This window comes from Furipterus horrens, unplaced genomic scaffold, assembly GCF_987537825.1.
Source record: "Furipterus horrens unplaced genomic scaffold, mFurHor1.1.pri manual_scaffold_5, whole genome shotgun sequence".
NCBI lineage: Eukaryota > Metazoa > Chordata > Mammalia > Chiroptera > Furipteridae > Furipterus > Furipterus horrens.
The window spans coordinates 162,995,481-163,014,319 of record NW_028327175.1 but is presented as its reverse complement, the minus strand read 5'-3'; the positions used below and the strand labels follow the sequence as shown (position 1 = coordinate 163,014,319).

At 40.1% G+C, this 18,839-nt stretch overlaps 4 protein-coding genes and 1 long non-coding RNA gene across 6 annotated transcripts in view; 3 read left to right on the top strand and 2 right to left on the bottom strand.

The window, feature by feature from the left end:
* The window catches only part of CFAP70 (cilia and flagella associated protein 70), a 120,837-nt gene extending 119,142 nt beyond the window's left edge, over nt 1-1,695 (top strand). The window contains 1 exon segment of the mRNA XM_090278202.1: nt 1,377-1,695. Coding sequence (XP_090134328.1) covers nt 1,377-1,457 — 81 coding nt within the window. The 3' untranslated portion in view covers nt 1,458-1,695.
* Nucleotides 1,107-2,593, bottom strand: LOC150010286 (uncharacterized). The gene is made up of 2 exons (XR_016511229.1): nt 2,152-2,593; nt 1,107-1,548 (listed from the first exon to the last, which is right to left on the bottom strand). It is a non-coding gene; the product is annotated as an uncharacterized LOC150010286 (long non-coding RNA).
* A 97-nt stretch (nt 2,594-2,690) lies between these two features.
* On the top strand, nt 2,691-4,537 carry MRPS16 (mitochondrial ribosomal protein S16). The gene is made up of 3 exons (XM_090279474.1): nt 2,691-2,880; nt 3,338-3,598; nt 4,295-4,537. Exons 1-3 carry the CDS (start codon nt 2,868-2,870, stop codon nt 4,426-4,428), a joined length of 408 nt encoding a protein of 135 aa, XP_090135600.1. The 5' UTR covers nt 2,691-2,867; the 3' UTR covers nt 4,429-4,537.
* Nucleotides 4,538-6,920: 2,383 nt separating this feature from the next.
* DNAJC9 (DnaJ heat shock protein family (Hsp40) member C9) lies at nt 6,921-18,207 on the top strand. Of its 2 annotated transcripts, none has more exons than XM_090278200.1 (5): nt 6,921-7,280; nt 7,452-7,592; nt 8,181-8,435; nt 12,439-12,522; nt 17,992-18,207. In XM_090278200.1, exons 1-5 carry the CDS (start codon nt 7,101-7,103, stop codon nt 18,088-18,090), a joined length of 759 nt encoding a protein of 252 aa, XP_090134326.1. In that variant the 5' UTR covers nt 6,921-7,100; the 3' UTR covers nt 18,091-18,207. The 2 variants fall into 2 exon arrangements, with proteins under 2 accessions (XP_090134326.1, XP_090134325.1); XM_090278199.1 differs by lacking the exon at nt 17,992-18,207 and adding an exon at nt 12,878-14,176 and having other exon boundaries at nt 6,995-7,280.
* FAM149B1 (family with sequence similarity 149 member B1) overlaps nt 15,160-18,839 on the bottom strand; it is a 58,940-nt gene continuing 55,260 nt past the window's right edge. Inside the window, exons 13-14 of the mRNA XM_090278201.1 lie at nt 16,403-16,481; nt 15,160-15,297 (exon numbers count right to left, since the gene is read on the bottom strand). Of these exons, the coding sequence (XP_090134327.1) occupies nt 15,230-15,297; nt 16,403-16,481 (147 nt within the window). The 3' untranslated portion in view covers nt 15,160-15,229. The remainder of the gene's footprint in view (nt 15,298-16,402; nt 16,482-18,839) is intronic.

Sequence of the window (18,839 nt, the reverse complement as noted above, 5' to 3'; positions counted from 1 at the left end):
ACTGTACTGAGGTTGGGAAACTGGGAGGAAGGTACTGGCTTAATTTGGGACTTTATAGCATTTAATGATGTGAATATTTTTCTAGAGGCTTTTTACCATCTTTTCCATTATCATAGGGCTGCTGGGTTTGGAACAATAACCCACATATTACAATGGGGGAATCTCTTTTTTTTAATACTTCTTTAGAGAATATGGTTTAATGGAAAGACAGATAGTTTGTGTGTCAGTAGACCTGAATTATGATCCCAGTTTTGCCTTTGGCATACTGTGTTAACCTTTCTGGGCCTCATTCTCCTCATGTGTAAAATGAAGGTGTTGGTCTCATCTTGGACTCAACTAATTTTTCCTGTAAATGGTAAAATAGGAAATATTTTAGGTTTTGTGGGCCAACTGGTCTCCGTTGCATCTACTACTCTCTGATTTGTAGTGAAAAAGCAGCCCTAGACAATTCATAAACAAATGAACATGGATATGTTTCAAATAAAACTTTATTTACAAAAACAGGCAGTGCACTAGATTTTGCAGTGGTCTGGCAAACCCTGTTCTAGTCTACCAGTTACGAATTGTAAGTGATTTGACTTGAAAAAGAGAGATTTAAACAAATTAGTTTTGTTTTTCTCATCTAATGAAGAGTCCAGGGCTAGCACCACAACTCTACAATGTCATCAGAAACCCAACCGCTTTCTCCCTTTCTGCTCCAGCAATCAGCACACAGTTTCCATCCCTCAGAGTTGAAAGACAGCCACTGTAGCTCCAGCCACCATATCTATGTTACAGGCACAATAAAGAACAAATGGAGGGAAAGGACAAAGTCGTCATGCTAATTATTTCACCTCCCTTTAAAAAGCAATGACTTCAGCTTGCATTTCATTGGCCACATTGGTCATAACACTTCCCTTGTAAGGGAAGCAGGAAATATGGCTTTTTAGCTGGCTGTGTTGCTGCCCGGAAAAGAAATGAACACTTTTTTTAGTAAAGAAAGGAGATAGTGAATATTCACTAAGAAATCTGGATTCTAAAATTAAATCCAGATCCAATGTTTTTGATTCCTGTCACTTGCCAAATGGTAATAATATAAAATAGTCAAGGTATATTGTACGATAAAGTGAATCTTTTAAAAATAAACTTTATTGAAGTTATTTTTTAAAAACTGTACGAACTGTGACTTTCATACCACTTGATGAATTTTCATAAAGTGGAAATATCCATATAACCAGCACAATGTTCTGAGTTATTTTAATGGAGTTACCATAAAATAGGAAATATAGCCAATTCCATCCCAAGGAACTATGTTCTTTAGCTGTGGCTCCAGAAATGAGGGGTCTCCACAGAGGTATATCAGATATGACATATGTCCCTTCTTTCCTTTATTACAGCTAAAATTGAAAGATGAGACTCTGCTTGCGGAGATCCACATGCTACAGGAGACAGTCGGTTTTGGAAATCCATCTTTCTGACGTCCTTTTATCTGAAGAATTTTCTCTATGGGACTCTGAGCTCTTTTCCTTCCCAGAAAAATTAAACCCTGAATGCTTCACCATATAAGACCTGAGGATAGAGAACAAAATAATCTTCACTATAAACAGAAACCCATTCATTTCCATTGGCTATCTTACTTGTATCAAATGTTACTGGTTCTTTTTACTGATTGACAGTAAACTGAATGACAATAAAGAATGGAAATTAGATTCAAAATTCATCAGTGTGGTTCTGGAGTTACGTTATACTGAGTTATATATAAGAATATAGTTATATATATTTAATTAAGGTATAATGGGTTCATTATTAGGGTTTCTGGTGAAAGCTAATCAGGAATGCACCTGGAGGAAGTCACCTGCTAAGGTCCCTGGCCAGATTTACTTACTTGAACTTCAGAATTAAGGCATCATTTTCTAAGGTGGAACTAAAGGAAGAAAGCAATGCTGGGTCACTGTAGTAGGGCAAAGAGCATATTAGCTGTGGTCAGGACCTTTGGATCCAACAGTGAACAGAGACGCTAAATAGAGAGGTCTTTGCTGAAGATACCACCGGTATCTTCATGGATCTCATGCACAAGGGCTCCATAAAGAGTGCGTTACCTTCTCATGGATGCAAAACTCAAATTGAGGTCATTATTCTAGAGCTAAAGATGACAAAGGAACCAAACTTCACCTCTGTTCTCCTGGGTCACTGCACAGCAAAACCAGGAATAAAGGCTCCCCGTGCTTTATTTTGTAGAGACAGTGAAGAGAAGGGAAGGTGAGAGGCATATTAGTAAACACTGAAAGATAGACTCTACATTCATTTATAGTCCTTTTCCAGTCTGGTGTTACCTCCCCGTCCCCCCACCAGATTGTGAGCTTCCTGTTGGCAGGGACAGCGCTTTCATCTTTGCGTTTTCAGGACAGCACCTTGGCGCTAACAGGTGCTCATAAATGTTTGCTGGAAGGATTCGTGGAGCACTGTAGCGCTTCTCCTAGTCGCCCCTGAGATGCTTCCGATACTCCTCATTCCACCACGAGGAACTCCCAGGTCAGCAGCGCAGGCCAGGAGCGCCCACAGTTGAGGATTACGCTGCTTAGTCCTGCTATCAGCAAAGTGGTGTGCGCCTTTCCCCGCCCTGGGAGTTTAAGGAACTTTTACGTTAGAGTTCACGATGTTGCATTATGGGAACGGTAGGAGCGAAAAGCGGAAAGGGTTGGGATAGTGGACCATTTGCTTCCGGCACCAAGGCAGCACTTGGATTTGGCTGGAGCTATCTTCACCCGGGCGTTCTCGGCGTTGACCCTGCAAGTCAGTCAGAGGCCGTAGAGCTGATCCTTGTGGGCGGCGGGGCGCTCCGAGGAGCAGCCACTGGCGCACGGTCCTTGGTTCACGCTGGCTGCACCATGGTTCAGCTCAGTGAGTGACAGGGACCCGAGAGACCTTCTGGGCGATCGAGGGGGCTTAGAGGACCGGGTGGAGCAGCGCTGTCCTGGGCAGACTGGAGGCAACTTGAACCTGAAACAGCCAGACGGCCTTATGTTTGATCATACACTTTATTTTCTTCTCACTTAATTCCCCCTGAAGCCCTATGACATAAGTGCATTCATTTTCTAGATGAGGCAGCAGCGGCTCGACTTGGTCACAGAACTAGTAAATGGCAGGCCTTTGCTGAGTGAATCGAAGGTTGAGGAAGAAGTCATTTCTGGCGGTAGCGAATAGGAAGGGTTTCACAGAGAAATGATTTCCAAGCCAAATTGTCAAGAATTGGTTTGTAGTAAGGATTTTTACTGGAGGGAGAGGAATGTTTCATCTACGTTATTTTACCCATTTTGTGCCCCCGTTTCTTGTTTCTTTACCACTTATTTCTCTACAGCTACTCTTCTCTGCAAGGCCTACCATGGAAGCTACTTAACCATCCGTCTTGCTCTTGGTGGCTGTACCAACCGGCCTTTCTACCGCATCGTGGTTGCTCATAACAAGTGTCCCAGGGATGGTCGTTTTGTGGAGCAGCTAGGATCCTATGATCCACTGCCCAACAGTCATGGAGAGAAACTCGTTGCTCTCAATCTCGACCGGATCAGGCATTGGATTGGCTGTGGGGCCCACCTCTCTAAACCTATGGAAAAGCTTCTGGGTAACTTGGCTCTAGCCTTACCTAGTAATTTTATTTTTTAAGGTTTATTTATTTATTTATTTATTTATTTTAAAAGAGAGGACAAAGGAGGGAGAAAGAGAGGAAGAGAGACGTCAATGTGTTGTTCCCTCTCAGGCGCCTCCAACTGGGAAAACTGGTCCACAACCCAGGCATGCACCCTGAATGGGAATCAAACAGGCGACCCTTTGGTTCCCAGGCTGGCACTCAATCTACTGAGCCACACCGGCCAGGGCCCTAGTAATTTTAAATTGAATTTAATTATAGGATGATGAGAATTAAGAATGACTTTCATTACATAGACTGCTCAGGACTGGAGTCAGAGGTGAAATTGTGATCTAATTGCATTTTGAATCTGGAGAACTTTTACGGACTCCTTTAGAAGACTTCTTGGGTGATGGGGATTTTATGCTGAAAATGGGAATAATGTGTCTTGAATGGCTGTCAGTTTGTCTTTTTTCTGGTAAGGAAAATACTGTTAGGAAGTTGACAACATCTATTGTCTCCTTGCAGTAAGGAGTTGGGGGAAGAGATAAGACTTATTGGTAAATGGGGAGTTTGTTTTAAATCCACGCTCTAGGTCAGGTCTCTATTACACCTCAGTTCTGTGAGGCTGAGTTCCCAGGGAAACATTGGCTTGTACTATGTTATAATAAATGAAAATCTTGTTGCTTTTAGGTCTTTCTGGCTTTTTCCCTCTGCATCCAATGATGATCACAAATGCTGAGAGGCTGCGACGGAAACGGGCACACGAAATCCTCTTAGCGTCTCAGAAAACAGATACAGAGACTACAGAAACAAAAGCTGACTGACTTCAATGAGCAAAGCAGCAAGAACAAGGTCAAAGTCCTCTTAAAACACTTGTGCAGAGTTCTTAGTTTTATTAGATTTAGAGATCAATAAATGTAGTTTTCTATGCCATCCATGTTCTTCTGGTCTGAGACAAACCCAGGGAGAGATTTGTTCTTGTTTGACACAGAGCTGGGTCTAGATACTAATTAGCTTTTTCAGCCTTTATCTGGGGAAACACTGGTTGTGGGGTAGGTTGGACATTTGGGTTGGGCCCTGGGTCTCTTAGAGAACTTTACAGTCTGCTGCCTTCCAAAACTTCCCTGTTTCAAAATCCCCAGCCAATACATCCGTGGCCTGTTCAAGTATTTCCTACCTTAATCATTTATGGTCATCCCACCAGTTCAAGAACAGTTACTGCCCTGCCTGGCGTGGCTCAGTGGGTTGGAGTATTGTCTCATAGACTGAAAGGTCACAGGTTCAATTTCCAGTCAGGACACATACCCAGATTGCAGGTTTGATCCCCAGTAGGGGCACGTAGAAGGCAACCGATCGACGTTTCTCTCTCTTTCTGTTTCCCTCTCATTTCTAAAAGCAATAAGCAACGAAAAAATGTCCTTGGGTGAGGATTAAAACAAAAAACACACACACAAAAAGTTACTTTGCTTACTGTTTTTGTAATTGCAGGTTTATATTTTTTAACAATCTCAAATTTACAAAGTAGATTTATTATGACTTTAGGCTGTAGTAGTCTACTTTATTAAAACTAGAAAAAGCTAATATTGTAAAGTACCTACATACATTCTAGGCCCTTCAATGCAAGGTTATTTGTGAGATTTATAAGGTATTATAAAAGTCAGATAGGATTATCTCCAATTTATTGATGGGTAAGCTAAGGTTCAGAGGTGATAACTTGTCCAAGGCCACAGTTTAATATTGGCAGAACTAAGATTCAGACCCCAATGTGCTTACTTGAAGAGCCCTTTGCAATATGTATTGCTTGTAATGTGGTGGCATGGAGTAATAAGTAAGGGTGAGGGGCTTTTCAAATGTACACCTAAAAAGTCAGTGATAAAATAGGGTGTAGGTATCATGAATTTGGTAATATATATGACTGGCTGTGCCAAAAAACCAAAACATTACATTTTCTGCTCCACCCTAACCTCAGGATTCTATAACCACAAGCATGGATTACATGGGTTTTGTGCACATGCTGGGTAATACAGATTTCGAATTCTCGCATAAGACTAGGATGTAGGAGATTCATAGAGGAGATTCTAAAGCCCTAAAAATGTCCCAACTTATTTTATTCTCCAAATTTTATATTCTGAGAATAATTAACAGCCACCTGACATTGTGGGTCATCAAAACTCCCCAGGATTGTTACTGGTTTGCCTCCACTTGCTTTGAGGAGAGCAGACTTGGAAGGCATAGCAAGCAGAGAAAAACTGACTTTACCTGGGTTTGATCTTCAGTATGGGAAAGAGAAATGCTTTGAAAATGGTAGGAACTCTGGAAGTTTAAAAGATACCCTGGAGAATTTGATGGGAGAAGCTTTAATTGGTAGAGCAGAAGAGAATGTGATTTTAAAATGAGTATTGGTCAGTGAGGGGAACTGCTGTGAAATAGGTTAAGGTAAGGTATTTTTTTGAGGTAGAGTTTCTGCCAACTGATGTTTCCACTTTGTGCCCTTGTCTTTTGTCTGAGATCTGTGCACACATATTTCCTGTGTGAGCTCATCCTCTCCCTGATTTCCAGTTTTCTCTAGCCCTAGCCTTGCCTTGCATCTCCAGGCCCATATTGCTCACGTCGTAGGTGATTGTATCAGCTACCTTCAAATCTAATGTGCTCAAAATTCAGCTCTGCATTTTAAAAAGCATTAGAAAAAAAAAAAAAAAAGCCTTTGCTTCATCTGCTTATATTTTTATTAAGATGAGGATTTGAGTCATGTTATCTCCACCAAAGTGGAAGGTGATTCAGGAGCTTGAGAGGATGAATAGTAATGATTCTGTAATATCAAATCTAAAAGTCTTATTAGGTAAATAATTTTTAAAGACCTACATTTTGTGCTTTTCAATTTAACTTCTTGCAGGGCTCATGGGAAGTACTTACCCTGCAGTTCCACTCTGTAGGTTGCAAAATCATTTGGACCTTAAAGCTCTATATACTCTTGTCAAGATCATCTGTGAAAAATAAGTATAAATAACCATGGTTCTTTGAAAAAACACTTGTATGTGAATCATGAGAAATTGCCAGATGCCGATGTTATGCTGTTTTGTTGCCTTAAAAAAATGTGTAGGTCCAATCATTCCATACATTACTGAAAAATATTCTACGCTGGCACGCTGGGGAGAAGAGAAGCTCCGGATTTCTAGAGTAGGGGGAGGAAGGGAGGAGTGCCGCGTGGAAGGGGGCGTGGCGGCTGTCGGGCTACTTCCGCTTCCCCCGAGTAAAGGCTCCCGCTGGAGGAGGAATCCGGCGCCCTCTCTACTCCGCCTCGTTGCGCATCGACGCTAGTCTTTCAGAAGTCCGTTTTGCAGCCGCCGTAAAGTGCGGCGTTGTGGCCACGCCCCTTTTTGCGCCCCTTGTGACGCGGGCGGCCTGGGCTTTTGCGCGGGAAAAGGAAGCAGTCCTGAGTTCCGGACAGCAGCGCTGTGACCCACTCTTGGAGGCTGCAGCTAACTCCGCACAGGCCATGGGGCTGCTGGAGCTGTGTGAGGAAGTGTTCGGCACCACCGACCTTTACCGAGTGTTGGGTGTAAGGCGTGAGGCCTCGGACTGCGAGGTTCGACGCGGCTACCACAAGGTGTCCCTGCAAGTGCACCCGGACCGGGTGGGTGAGGGCGACAAGGAAGACGCCACCCGGCGCTTCCAGGTACGCGAACCCCAGCTCCGCAGGCCGCCGGGGTTTCCTGTGGTCTTCTGGCTGATTGGCCTCTTTCGCCTGGATTGCCCGGAACCCGGCCTTGCGTTTTCTATTATGTTTCTCCCAGCGCGGTTTCCGTGAGAGGGGCTGGGGTGACTTTTAGATGCTCTTCCCCTGCAGATCCTCGGGAAAGTCTATTCCGTTCTGAGTGACAAAGAGCAGAGAGCAGTGTACGATGAGCAGGGAACAGTGGACGAGGATTCGGATGCGCTCAACCAAGATCGGGACTGGGAGACGTATTGGAGGTTACTCTTTAAAAAGGTAGAAAACTCCGGAGACTTTTTTTCCGACTATTCCCAATATTTATTCAACAACGTTTATTGAATGTCCCTGAGGCATTGCATTTTGTGTTGTGTGGGAAGCGGAATTGCTTTGGCCTTGAAATATACACACACACAGGCATTCCTCAGGAGATATACGACATAAACTGTATGTCTTCGAAGAAAAACAAATGTAATTAACCATTAGGTTGGGCCATATGTATTTGTGTGTATATGTACATACACGTTCTTACTGAAATGGGTCTTTGATTACTTGATGTAGAGTGATTGTAGTGAAAGGGGAGGGTGGCTTAACTTTTTACAAAGTGAGCTTTACATATCCAAATATAAGTCCTGAGTGTTTCTCTGGGTCTCTCTGCACCATTGGAAACTTAAGTTTTCCTTGTCTGTAATTTAGTAGTGGTGAAGATTGGACTATGGAGAACTCTGGAAAAGCTTTAGCATAGAAAATTTGGTTTCTTGCAACAATTTTAACTCAGCTACTTGTTTTTGGGGAGAAACATTTTAACACCTAAATCTAATTTTAAAGTAAAATTCTCAAAGTTAAAGCATATGTTTATTTGTTTAGATATCTCTAGAAGACATTCAGGCTTTTGAAAAGACATACAAAGGCTCTGAAGAAGAGTTGGCTGATATTAAACAGGCCTATCTGGACTTCAAAGGGGACATGGATCAGATCATGGAGTCTGTGCTGTGCGTGCAGTACACAGAGGAACCCAGGATAAGGAGCATTATTCAGCAAGCCATTGATGCTGGAGAGGTCCCATCTTATAATGCCTTTGTCAAAGAATCGAAGCAAAAGATGAATGCTAGGAAAAGGAGGGTAAGATGTTGAATGCTAGTTATCACTTATATCTTGACTGCTTTCAAAAAGAATTTGAGGATATTTACAGTAGTGGAAATATAGACAAAACTGCAGAAATAAGTATAAGGGTTAACTTGCTATTGTACTTTTTATTAAATGAGCATTTTAGCTCATCAAGAGACACTTGTTTCCCCTAGTGTGTTGTGCTCAAGAGGATTTTACTACAATGATTATTTAAATAATTACTATCATCTTAAAGTAACACTGAAACATTCTTCACATGGACCAATTCTTGTAGCTTTTCTAAGGCATTTCTCAGGAAATAAAGTAATGGAGTCCAGGTATATAGGTACAGATTGATTTTTGAGTTGGGCCCAGAATATACATCTCTAAAAACAAACTAAAGAGAGGGGGGGAAAAAAACTTATTTTGATGGTGTCTCCAAACACACTTTGAGGAACACTTTGGAGAACCAGGGGTTGAGACCTGTATATCCTTTATACCCGTATTAGATGTGGAGTTGGTGGTCATAGGGATGATGGTAGGGGAAAGGAGATTAAAGACAGCTGGGGTTCTGGGGGCGGGGGGGGGGGGTAGGTTCAAAGTAGCAAACACCTGTGCCTCTGGTCTTTGGGGGTAAACCAGACTAGTACCTAAATAGCCATTGCTTTAACCTGATTTTCATAGTGGGAACTCCATGGAGAGTGAACAGTGCAAGATTTTAAATCTTTGGTGGATATCTTATTTTATATGACTGAATTTGGAGTGAAAGTAGGTCAGCAGCTTTTAGATACAAGATAATACACAAGGGAAAACTGACTTACGTGTGTTGAGTTGAGAGGAGAAGTGAAATGTGTATCAAGATACATCCTTTTGGCCTTGTCCTATGTGGCTCAGTTGGAGCATTGTCCTATGTGGCTCAGTTGGAGCATTGTCCTGAACCCAAAGGGTTGTAGTTTTGATTCCCGGTCAGGACATATTACCTAGGTTGCGAATTTGGTCCTGGGTTTGGTCCCTGGTCTGGTCCCTGGTCTGGGTGCTTGAGCCCCAGTATAGGCATGTATGGAAGGCAACCAATCAATGCTTCTCTCTCGCATTGATGTTTCTCTGTCCTTGCCTCTCTCTAAAAAGCAATGAAAAAATACCCTCAAGTGAGGATTGAAAAGAAAGAAATGTATGATTTTGGCTTATAGGCTACATCTATTTAGAGTTAAGATGATAGTTTAAGTTGGTAATCATTTTCTCAGGTGAAACTGAGCACAGCAGTATTCAGTAATAGGATATTAGCTTAAGAAACTTCTCTGGAGTATTGGGGAAAGGAGATGGCATAGTTTTTTGTTCGCTTGTTTGAAGTATATTTTATTGATTGTTGTTACAGTAGTCCTAATTTTTTTCCCTTTGCTTCTCTCCACCCAGTACACTCCTTCCCTCCAGCAATCCCACCCTTCTTACTCCATGTCCATTTGTCATGGATATAAGTTCTTTGGCTTCATCCTTTCCTATGTTATTCTTAACTTCCCCATCTGTTTTGTACCAGCCAATTATGCTTCTTAATCCCTGCACCATTTCCCCATTTCTCCCCCTGCCCCATTCCAGCTGATAACCCTCAAGATGATCCCCATACCTATGATTCTGTTCCTGTCTGGTTTGCTTAGTTGGATTTTGTTTTATTTTTTAGATTCAGTTGTTGATAGTTGTGTGTTTGTTGTCATTTTAATGTTCATACTTTTGATCTTTTTCTAAATAAGTCCCTTTAACATTTCACATAATAATGGCTTGGTGATCATGAACTCCTTTAGCTTTACTTTGTCTGGGAAGCTCTTTATCTGTCCTTCCATTCTAAATGATAGCTTTGCTGGATAGTCTTGGTTGTAAAGCTCCTTGCTTTTCATCACATTGAATACTTCTTGCCAGTCCCTTCTTGCCTGCAGAGTTTCTTTTGAGAAATCAGCTGATAGTCTTATAGGCACCCCTTTGTAGGTAACTCTGCTTTTCTCTTGCTGCTTTTAAGATTCTCTTTATCTTGAACCTTCAGCATTTTAATGATGATGTGTCTTGGTGTGGTCCTCTTTGGATCTAGCTTGTTTGGGACTCTGTGCTTCCTGGACTTGTATGTCTCTTTCCTTTGCCAAATTTGGGAAGTTTTCCTTTGTTATTTTTTCACATAGAGTTTCAATTTCTTGCTCTTCCTCTTCTTCTGACACTCTTAGATTCAGATGTTGGCACATTTAAAGTTGTCCCAAGGTTCCTAAGCCTCTCCTGCATTTTTCTTCCTTATATTCCAAATCATTGATTTGAACCCATTTCCTTCCCTTCACCATTGGTTTTCTGTGGATTTTCCTTTATTTAGCATAGCCTTCACTTCTTCCCTTATGTATTTGCTGTACTTAAGCATATCTGTCAAGTATGTGAGCATATTTATTACCAGTGTTTTGAACTCTTATGTCTGTTGGGTTGGCTATCTCCTTGTTGCTTAGTTCTCCCACTGGAACCTTGATCCGTTCCCTCTATGGGCCATACTTCTGTGTCTCCTCATCTTGACAGGCTCCTGTGTTTGTTTTCCTCTGTGTCTTATGTAGGGCTGTCATACCTGTTATGGTGTAAGGGGCAGAGCCTTAGGGATTCGTCAGTACAGGGCAACCTGTTTCACCACATTGTGGCGCTGTATGTGGGGGAGGGGTCTGAGAGGGAACAGTGCCACTTGCTCAGCACTCGCCCTTTTTCCAGGCTCTTCTCCCACTTCCGTATGGGGCTGGCACCTCTCTAGTTGTTACCCTGCTCATTGTTCTCAGGGTTGGTGGGTCTGCGGATGTTCTAGGACCATGGGGACCCTTTAAACAAGCGGATTCTGCTGAGAGACTTGCAGTTTCTTCCTCCGCCCCCAACCCCACTGGTTTGTACAGTCAAAAGCAATGCGGCTTTATTTTCCCTGGTGCTGGGACCATGAGGTGCATGGTCTGGTCTGGTGCTGGGAGTGCTCCCCAGGTGTCCCTCCCGACTTTTTAAACATGTGACTAGGTTTTCTGCCAGCCTGCTGCTGCTGCCGCCACCACACTGTGTCCTCTCTGCCCCGACTCCACCCCTGTTACCTGTCTGGATGAGTATTTCTTTTTTATATCTTTGTTTTTTTGACTTCCATGCAGCTCAGTTTTCTGGAACTTCTGGTTGTCTGGTTTTGAGGTAGTTACATTCCTTCTTAGTTGTGGAAGGAGATGCAGTGTGTCTCTCTAGGCCTTCAACTTGGCTGGAATTTGGCATAGTTTTGAAAGACTCCAGCACACTTGTAGAGGAGGATACAAGTATTAAGAGAAATTGGACTGAACGTAAACAATGGAAACTGTGTCTCTTTGTTGGAATAAAAAGTTCCTAATGTATCATCATTCCCAGCATTAATAGTATTTACTGCTGTTTAGAAAATCACTGGGATTGGTACCTCTTAATAGTTTCAGTTGTCCTGAAGGAAAAAACCAACTTATAACTTTTCCCAAGGTATTATAGTGGTATTTTGGAACCAGTGCCCTAGGTAAATTTGGCAAAAGAAGGTGACTTTGGAATCAGGTAAAGAAAGGTTAAAACTGAATTTGTTAGTGTTTATTTTGATTACTCAGGAAATTTTAAAATAGGGTTGCTTTCAAGGCTGATACCAGTCACATGTAGTAAATTGGGTTTCCAGAGGAGGAATCTGAGGTGCCTGTATCCTGGCAATATTTTTAAGGGCATCCATTATTAAGTGACTTTTCTTAGCTGTTCAAGCATTTTGTTTCCCTTCCTATGATCATGTGGTTATTAATACCAAACTGCCTGGAATCCCTAACAAGTAAAGATGGGGAAAACTCAGAAATGCTTACTGGAATCAGAGGATATACTGCTTGATCTCAGCAATTTTGCCTTTTAATTAATGACATATTTATGTAATTTTATTCAAAATAACCTTCAAATTGAAAGGGTCTTATAGATTGCTTTTTGTGAAGAGTATATATTTTTAGGTTGAAATGGATTCTCATGTGAGTTTCTGTTTAAGGCTCAGGAAGAGGCTAAAGAAGCAGAAATTAGCAGGAAGGAGTTGGGACTTGATGGAGAAGATAACTTGAAAGCAGTCATTCAGGTAAATGTGGCAGTCTGTTTGTGAAGGCTACCACCATTTCTTCATGTTCTGATTCCTACAGTTAATATTTTCTTTGGAGTATATGTATAATGTTGGGTATTGTGTTTTTTTAAAGGCATAATTCACATGTCATATGTTTATCTTTTTAAAGAGTACAATCAAGGGTTTTTTGTATATTCACCAAGTTGTACAAACATCTAATTCCAGAACATTTTAACACCCTAAAAAGAAACCCTTACCCATTAGCAGTCACTCCCTATTCTTCCTTCCCACTAGCCCCTGGCAACCACTTAAGTGTTTTTGTCTCTATGAATAGTTTTGTGTTTTGAAAGCTTGTGTTTTAACTCTCAAACAGAGCAGACAAAAGGATCGGCAAAAGGAAATGGATAATTTTCTGGCTGATGTGGAAGCAACGTACTGCACACCTTTCAAACGAGGAGGAAAAAAAACTGCTCTCAAGAAAAAAAAGAAATAATGGAGTTTTTTCTTCAAAGATCCTTAGGTGTTAATTGACAGTCTTGTAGGCAAGGAACAGTAAAGATGTGAAGACAAAAGTCAATTCAACCCCTGAGAGTTGTCTTTCCCACCTGAATTATTTGGATTAAGTGTGTAAACCAGAGTCACTCAAACTGATCCTAGTATATCCTAAAAATCCTCTGACATTCTGTGAAGTTCTCCTATGAAGGAATTTGGTGGTGCTCATTGAGGTGAGAGGCGAGGTTGGTATACTTCTGACAGCACTTGCCTCTGTGGATCTTCTGTACAGGAACTTTAGAGTATGGGTCTGTCCATACTTCCTTCACCAGCTGTTGTATTGCCACACAAGAATGAGCTGCACTGTACTCAGAGTGATGGGGGTGTTTATTAGGACAAGTAGTCTACCCAGCTAGGATGCCTTCAGAGCACTTGCTGGACATCAGTCTTAAAAATACTTGACAGTTTGCTTTTTGGTCTTAATATTCTTAAATAGGTTCTCTCTTTCTCTCTCTCTTTTTTCTTTTGTTTCACTCAACCAGGTTTTGTACTTTTTGCTTGAAATCTAGGAGAAACAATTCACATTGCTTCAAGCATCTAAGACTTAGCATGATTAAACTAAAGTAAAACATGACTTAAGTTTTAAACGATCACTGGGATATTACTGCTGAATGTTCTTGGGCAGGTCACTGAGATTGTCTGAACTTGTTTTCTCATCTATGATGGTAAGGGAATTTGGGTAAATGACTTCTTAGAGGCCCCTCTGACTCTTAACTAACTGAAAGGCAAGCAATTAATGGTTTGTTTTCATGCACTCATGGTATTGGTTTGTAAGGATAGTACAGAGATTTTCACTTATATGTAGTTGAATTGTATGTATTCATTAGAATATATGGAAGGTTTTTAGAGACTGTTCAACTGAAAATCTCTGGTTTGTAGAGTAATATATTCAATGCCGTATGTGTGAAATAAGCCTTCTGTTACTGAGCTTTATGAATCATAATTTATCAGAGATAAGCAAGAACATGACCTGTTTTCAGTTTGATAATAAAAAGGTTAAAAAAATACTCTTTAAATTGTATTAAAAATATAATTTAATATAGGTTGTTTGAAGCATCTGTCGCCATATGATAGCATTAAAACACTTTAATAAAAATAATTACCCCTATTTATGATGACTTGAATTGATCCCTCTGAAGATTAACAATAACATTTAAAACCGGTATGATCATTAAAATTAAAGTTGAATGAAATTTAAATAAAATAAATCTAAGCCATAGTTAAAACCATTGCTGCCTTCATGGGTGCACTCTGGAGAAAGTCCAGGGTGAAATTAGAAGAACGCCAAAGTTCTCTACTTCTGCTCTTAGCATATGTTCATACTAGAATATCACCAGGGGTCTGAATTTTAGGGAATTGCATCTTGCTGGCTCACTAATAGAAAGATTCTATAGGTTTTTTAACTAACTTAGTGCTACAGGAGAAAATCTGACAAGTTGAGGTTAATATTTGGGAAAAAATCTGACCACTAAAGAAAAGAAGCATAACCTGATACCAAGCAGACATTGTGAGGTTGAGCTGTCCTATCTGAAAAAATAATATGCATTATAGTTTATTACGTATGTTACTTTACACCAGTGTTTGACATTTAGGTCTTTAAGTTACTCAGCCCTTCCATATCTATCTGCCTATGGGATTGAACATCTAAAGAGAAAGCTTTAGGAATGACATCTGTTTGATGAATAGCTCAGATTTTTGACAGCCCTGTCTTCTAAAAATGACTTAAAACTGGGTACAACTCTCCAGAAATTAATATAAGCAGAAGTAATCCAATGCCAGTGATGACTTAATGTTATCAATCATTTGCTGCTGCTTGTGTATGTATACTCTTACAGAATCCTATAATAATTGAACTGTTCATTGTTAACAGACAACATGAGCTGTGATCTGGAAGTAATTATTCTTTTGTTATATCTTTGGGTATAGACTTTACTGTCTGTTGGAGTAGTTTAACTTAATGCTCAAAGAATACAGTAACTGGAGATAGAAACAGTACCCATGTAATCTTTGGCAGATAACTCTGTTGTTTTTCTCAGTCAGTTGTACCAAAATAACTCTCCGTGAAGATGTTTCAAGTTGTCTCTTGTATACAAGCTCTGTATCACACAAACACTGGTTTATGAAATCTTTCCACGTGTTCCCTGCAGCCCGAAGCAGGTTCTTCTCATATGCCCTATGGTCCCTGCCTGGTTCTTGAGATTGGCCCACCTCTGTTTTGAGACTTTGTAGACCCATGAGGACCTGTCAGATAAAGAGGACATTATAGAGGGACATTAGTAGACATTCTACATTTGGTAATATTCATATCTGAGGGCTCTTTTTTTTTCTCCAATAATCAGGTGAACTTTAAATTTGGAGACTGGGAATAAGTATAAAGTATATATTTACCAAGGCAATAAAAACCTTGTGTGTTTTATGGAAAAAATATGTATTAAGATATGAAAGTGTAACCTAGTTTTAGAGAAGAGCCCACTAATTGAAAAAGACTAAAATTTTTCACTTAACTAATTTTACTCGTTTCACCTGACCATCAGCATGGCCGAATATAATAACTTACCTCAGAGGTAGAATTGCTTCTCTATGAAGACTGATCCGAGAAAATAATCCATTGAAAGCCTTCAAAGACTACCTTACTGCCCCTAGGAACTAAACTAAGAGAATTCACTTGGACTACAGAGATCACCTGAGGCAGATTAATGTACTTGCTGGTTAATCCTATTAACAGGAAACATACTAACTGCTCCACTTCTAAGTTTCACCTACAATATAGTGAGAGTGATCCTGACAGTGGTAAAAGACTATAGAAAGAATTAAGACATTCTTAAATTTGTTCCCATCACTCATGTGAAAATGGAAGCCATACAATATAACCTAGAAACCAAAAAATAAATGGGATAGAATCAGACTCAGCATATCTTGCCATTTTAGAATTCTTCTGTCTTACTTTGGCCTAGCAGGTTAACTGACCAAAGCAGTTTAATCTATAGCAGTATGGATTTTGCCTACATAACATTAATGCAGTGTTTGAATGTGATGAAAGTAACTTATTAGGCTGGGTTTTTTTAGTTTAAAAAAATATATATTGTTTACCTTGCCAGAGTAGGGAGAGGTTGATTTACATACTGTGAAAAAACAGAAATCTGGAACTTTTGGGCTCTGAACAATAGAGCTCTCCTCTATCTTTTTATTATATTCCATCATCCAAAATGAATTTGAGGTGACTTGCAAAGATGTAGGAAAATGAAATATAAAATCCAGAGGAAAGGAAAATAAGCATAGAATAAGAAAAAGACAAAGGCAGGGTCCTAACAGCCACATAGTGGTAGAATAACAGTCATGGCCCCACCTGTCCCTGCAGATCCCTGCCCAGGTCGGGCCTGATGAGGATACTCAACAGCGCATGAATGATGATACTGCGTGTCCGGCTGAAAAAGAAAAGACACTTCTTATAATGCTATGTCTCCCAAAAGATATGTTAGTAGATTTACAAGGGAAAACTAAAATTGGACAAGAATGTAAATGTCATTTTCTGCTAATCCAAGGGACAAGTTGGCTGAGTGCACTCTGTTACATTCCAAGGAAAAAATCCCAAGCCAGAGGCCCGCAAAACCATTTGTTAACTTGTAAAAATCGCAAGTTCTACAACTTTATTAATATGTCTTTAAGAAAACCTTAGCATTTATAAGCAATCCATATGGTTTAATATTTCTAAATATAGTTGGTTGCCAAGGGAATTTTATCCAATTTCTATTGCCTGTTTAAAACAACGAACAGCTTTTTCAGCGGCGTTGAAACATCCATGACTTACAATACTTGAAATATAACTCAGTGTGAAATATTGCAAAATTAAGATTTTAAGATTTAAAATATTAAAATGTGAAATATAAAAAAATAGCTATCCATGACATCTCGCTGGCACTTCCAGAATAAAATATATACATCTATATCCATCAGTTCCATGTCAGAGCATTACAATCGAGATTTCAGGAATTTTTTATTTTTTCTGGTAAAGCCATGTGCTTTTGATCAGGGGTCAGTAAATTTATTTGTAGAGGGCCATATAGTATATATATTCTAGATTTCTGTGGTACACACTGCTGTTGTAGGAACTGTTCAACTCTGCAGTTGTAATGGGAAAGCAGCCAGAGATAGTACATGAATGAGCATGATGGCTCTGCCCTAATAAAAACTTACTTTATTTTTGGGGGGGTGGAGGGGTACTGGGCAGAGGGGAACAAAGGGGAAAAAATTGGAACTATTGTAACAACATAATAAAATATACTTAAAAAAACTTATTTTATTTTTTAATAAAAATAGGCAGTAAGCCAAATGGCCCATGAATGCTGACTCCCATTCTAGGTAAGACCACCAAGAGCAGAGTGCTAGTCTGGCAGTGCCAGGCCCAGGATTCAGATCCAGTGCACTTAGTTACATTGAGCTACTAGCTCATACCCCTTTTCTTGACAGCAAATTGAGAGAGAAATGGCTAAGGTAAGAAATTTTTATTTTGTTATTATAAAACTATAAAATGAAGAAACTGGAATATTTTGTGTTCACTTTTATTCCTAAGGCAACCAAAAATTAAATGTTTGTTTTGATATGAGGGAATCTAGCTATAGAATATAATCATCAAACTGCTTAACAGATGTTCTGGATCAAATTATGAGGAAGGCATTTAATAAAGGTTCTCACACTTTCTAGGGTTAAGAATCAAATGCTCACATTTTCCTTTTGCCTTTGTTTTGGATGAATAGCCCTAAATCAAGCCTCTGAGGTCTACTGGGGTGATGAGTGTCTCCCCAAAGTTTATATCCACCTAGTACCTGTGAATGTGGCTTTATTTGGAAATAGTATCTATGCCGATATAATCAAGCTAAGATGAGGTCATTCTGGATTAGAGTGGGCCCTAAATTCAATGACTGGTATCTTTATAAGGAAAAATTGGAAGAAGGCCATGTGAAGACAAGCAGAATTGGAGTGATGCAGCTGCAAGCCAAGGGACACCAAGGATTGCCGGCAAACATCAAGAGCTAGGAAGAGGCAAGAAAAGATTTTCCCTAGAGTCTGCAGAGGGAACATGGCTCTGCTGACACTTTATGATTTTGAACTTTTAGGCTCTGGGACAGAATAAATTTTTAGTGTTTTAAGCCACCCAGTTTGTGATAATTTGTTAACAGAAGCTCTAGGAAACTAATACAGTGTCCCATTCATTTATTCTCATTCTAGTGGAGGAAAGATTGTATGGGTGCTTTAGGCTCTTAACAGTTCAAGGGTTATGAGTTGGGATAAGTGGGCTGCAAACACCAGTATCTTGGAAACAGGTATAGGCTGGACGATCCCTTATTCCTGGGCACTAAGTATGGCCTCAGTCACTTCCCCAGGCTCAGCAAACCCTCTTACCACAAAGCAGATGAGATGGGACTCAGCTGGTGTACAACTGGGCAAGGTCATTACATGACCTCCAACCTCCCACCAAGGCTTTTTATATTACTTGCTTAAAAGTAAAGGGGCTAGTAAATGTACATGAAATGGTAAGACAATGCATCTTAACTAAAAAAAATGAAAGTCCTAACTTGCCTATCCGCCAGTCCACATCATTATCTGGTAACTATTGGTGTAACTCCATGAAGCTGCATTAGAAAATGAAGTTATGCTGACCTAATACACTGGAGTTCAACTTATTATTTTTTTTATTTTCAGATATATATACACTTTAAATTGTTTAGATTTTGTAATTTATACATGTGTGTGTGACATGCTGCTGAGTTGGCTCTGATTCCTGG

Coding starts and splice junctions, on each gene's coding strand:
- DNAJC9 (XM_090278199.1), top strand. CDS start 7,101: ATGGGGCTGCTGGAGCTGTGTGAGGAAGTGTTCGGCACCACCGACCTT. Junction 7,593..8,180: donor GGAGGTTACTCTTTAAAAAG/GTAGAAAACTCC, acceptor TTATTTGTTTAG/ATATCTCTAGAAGACATTCA. Junction 12,523..12,877: donor ACTTGAAAGCAGTCATTCAG/GTAAATGTGGCA, acceptor ACTCTCAAACAG/AGCAGACAAAAGGATCGGCA.
- MRPS16 (XM_090279474.1), top strand. Junction 3,599..4,294: donor ACCTATGGAAAAGCTTCTGG/GTAACTTGGCTC, acceptor TGTTGCTTTTAG/GTCTTTCTGGCTTTTTCCCT.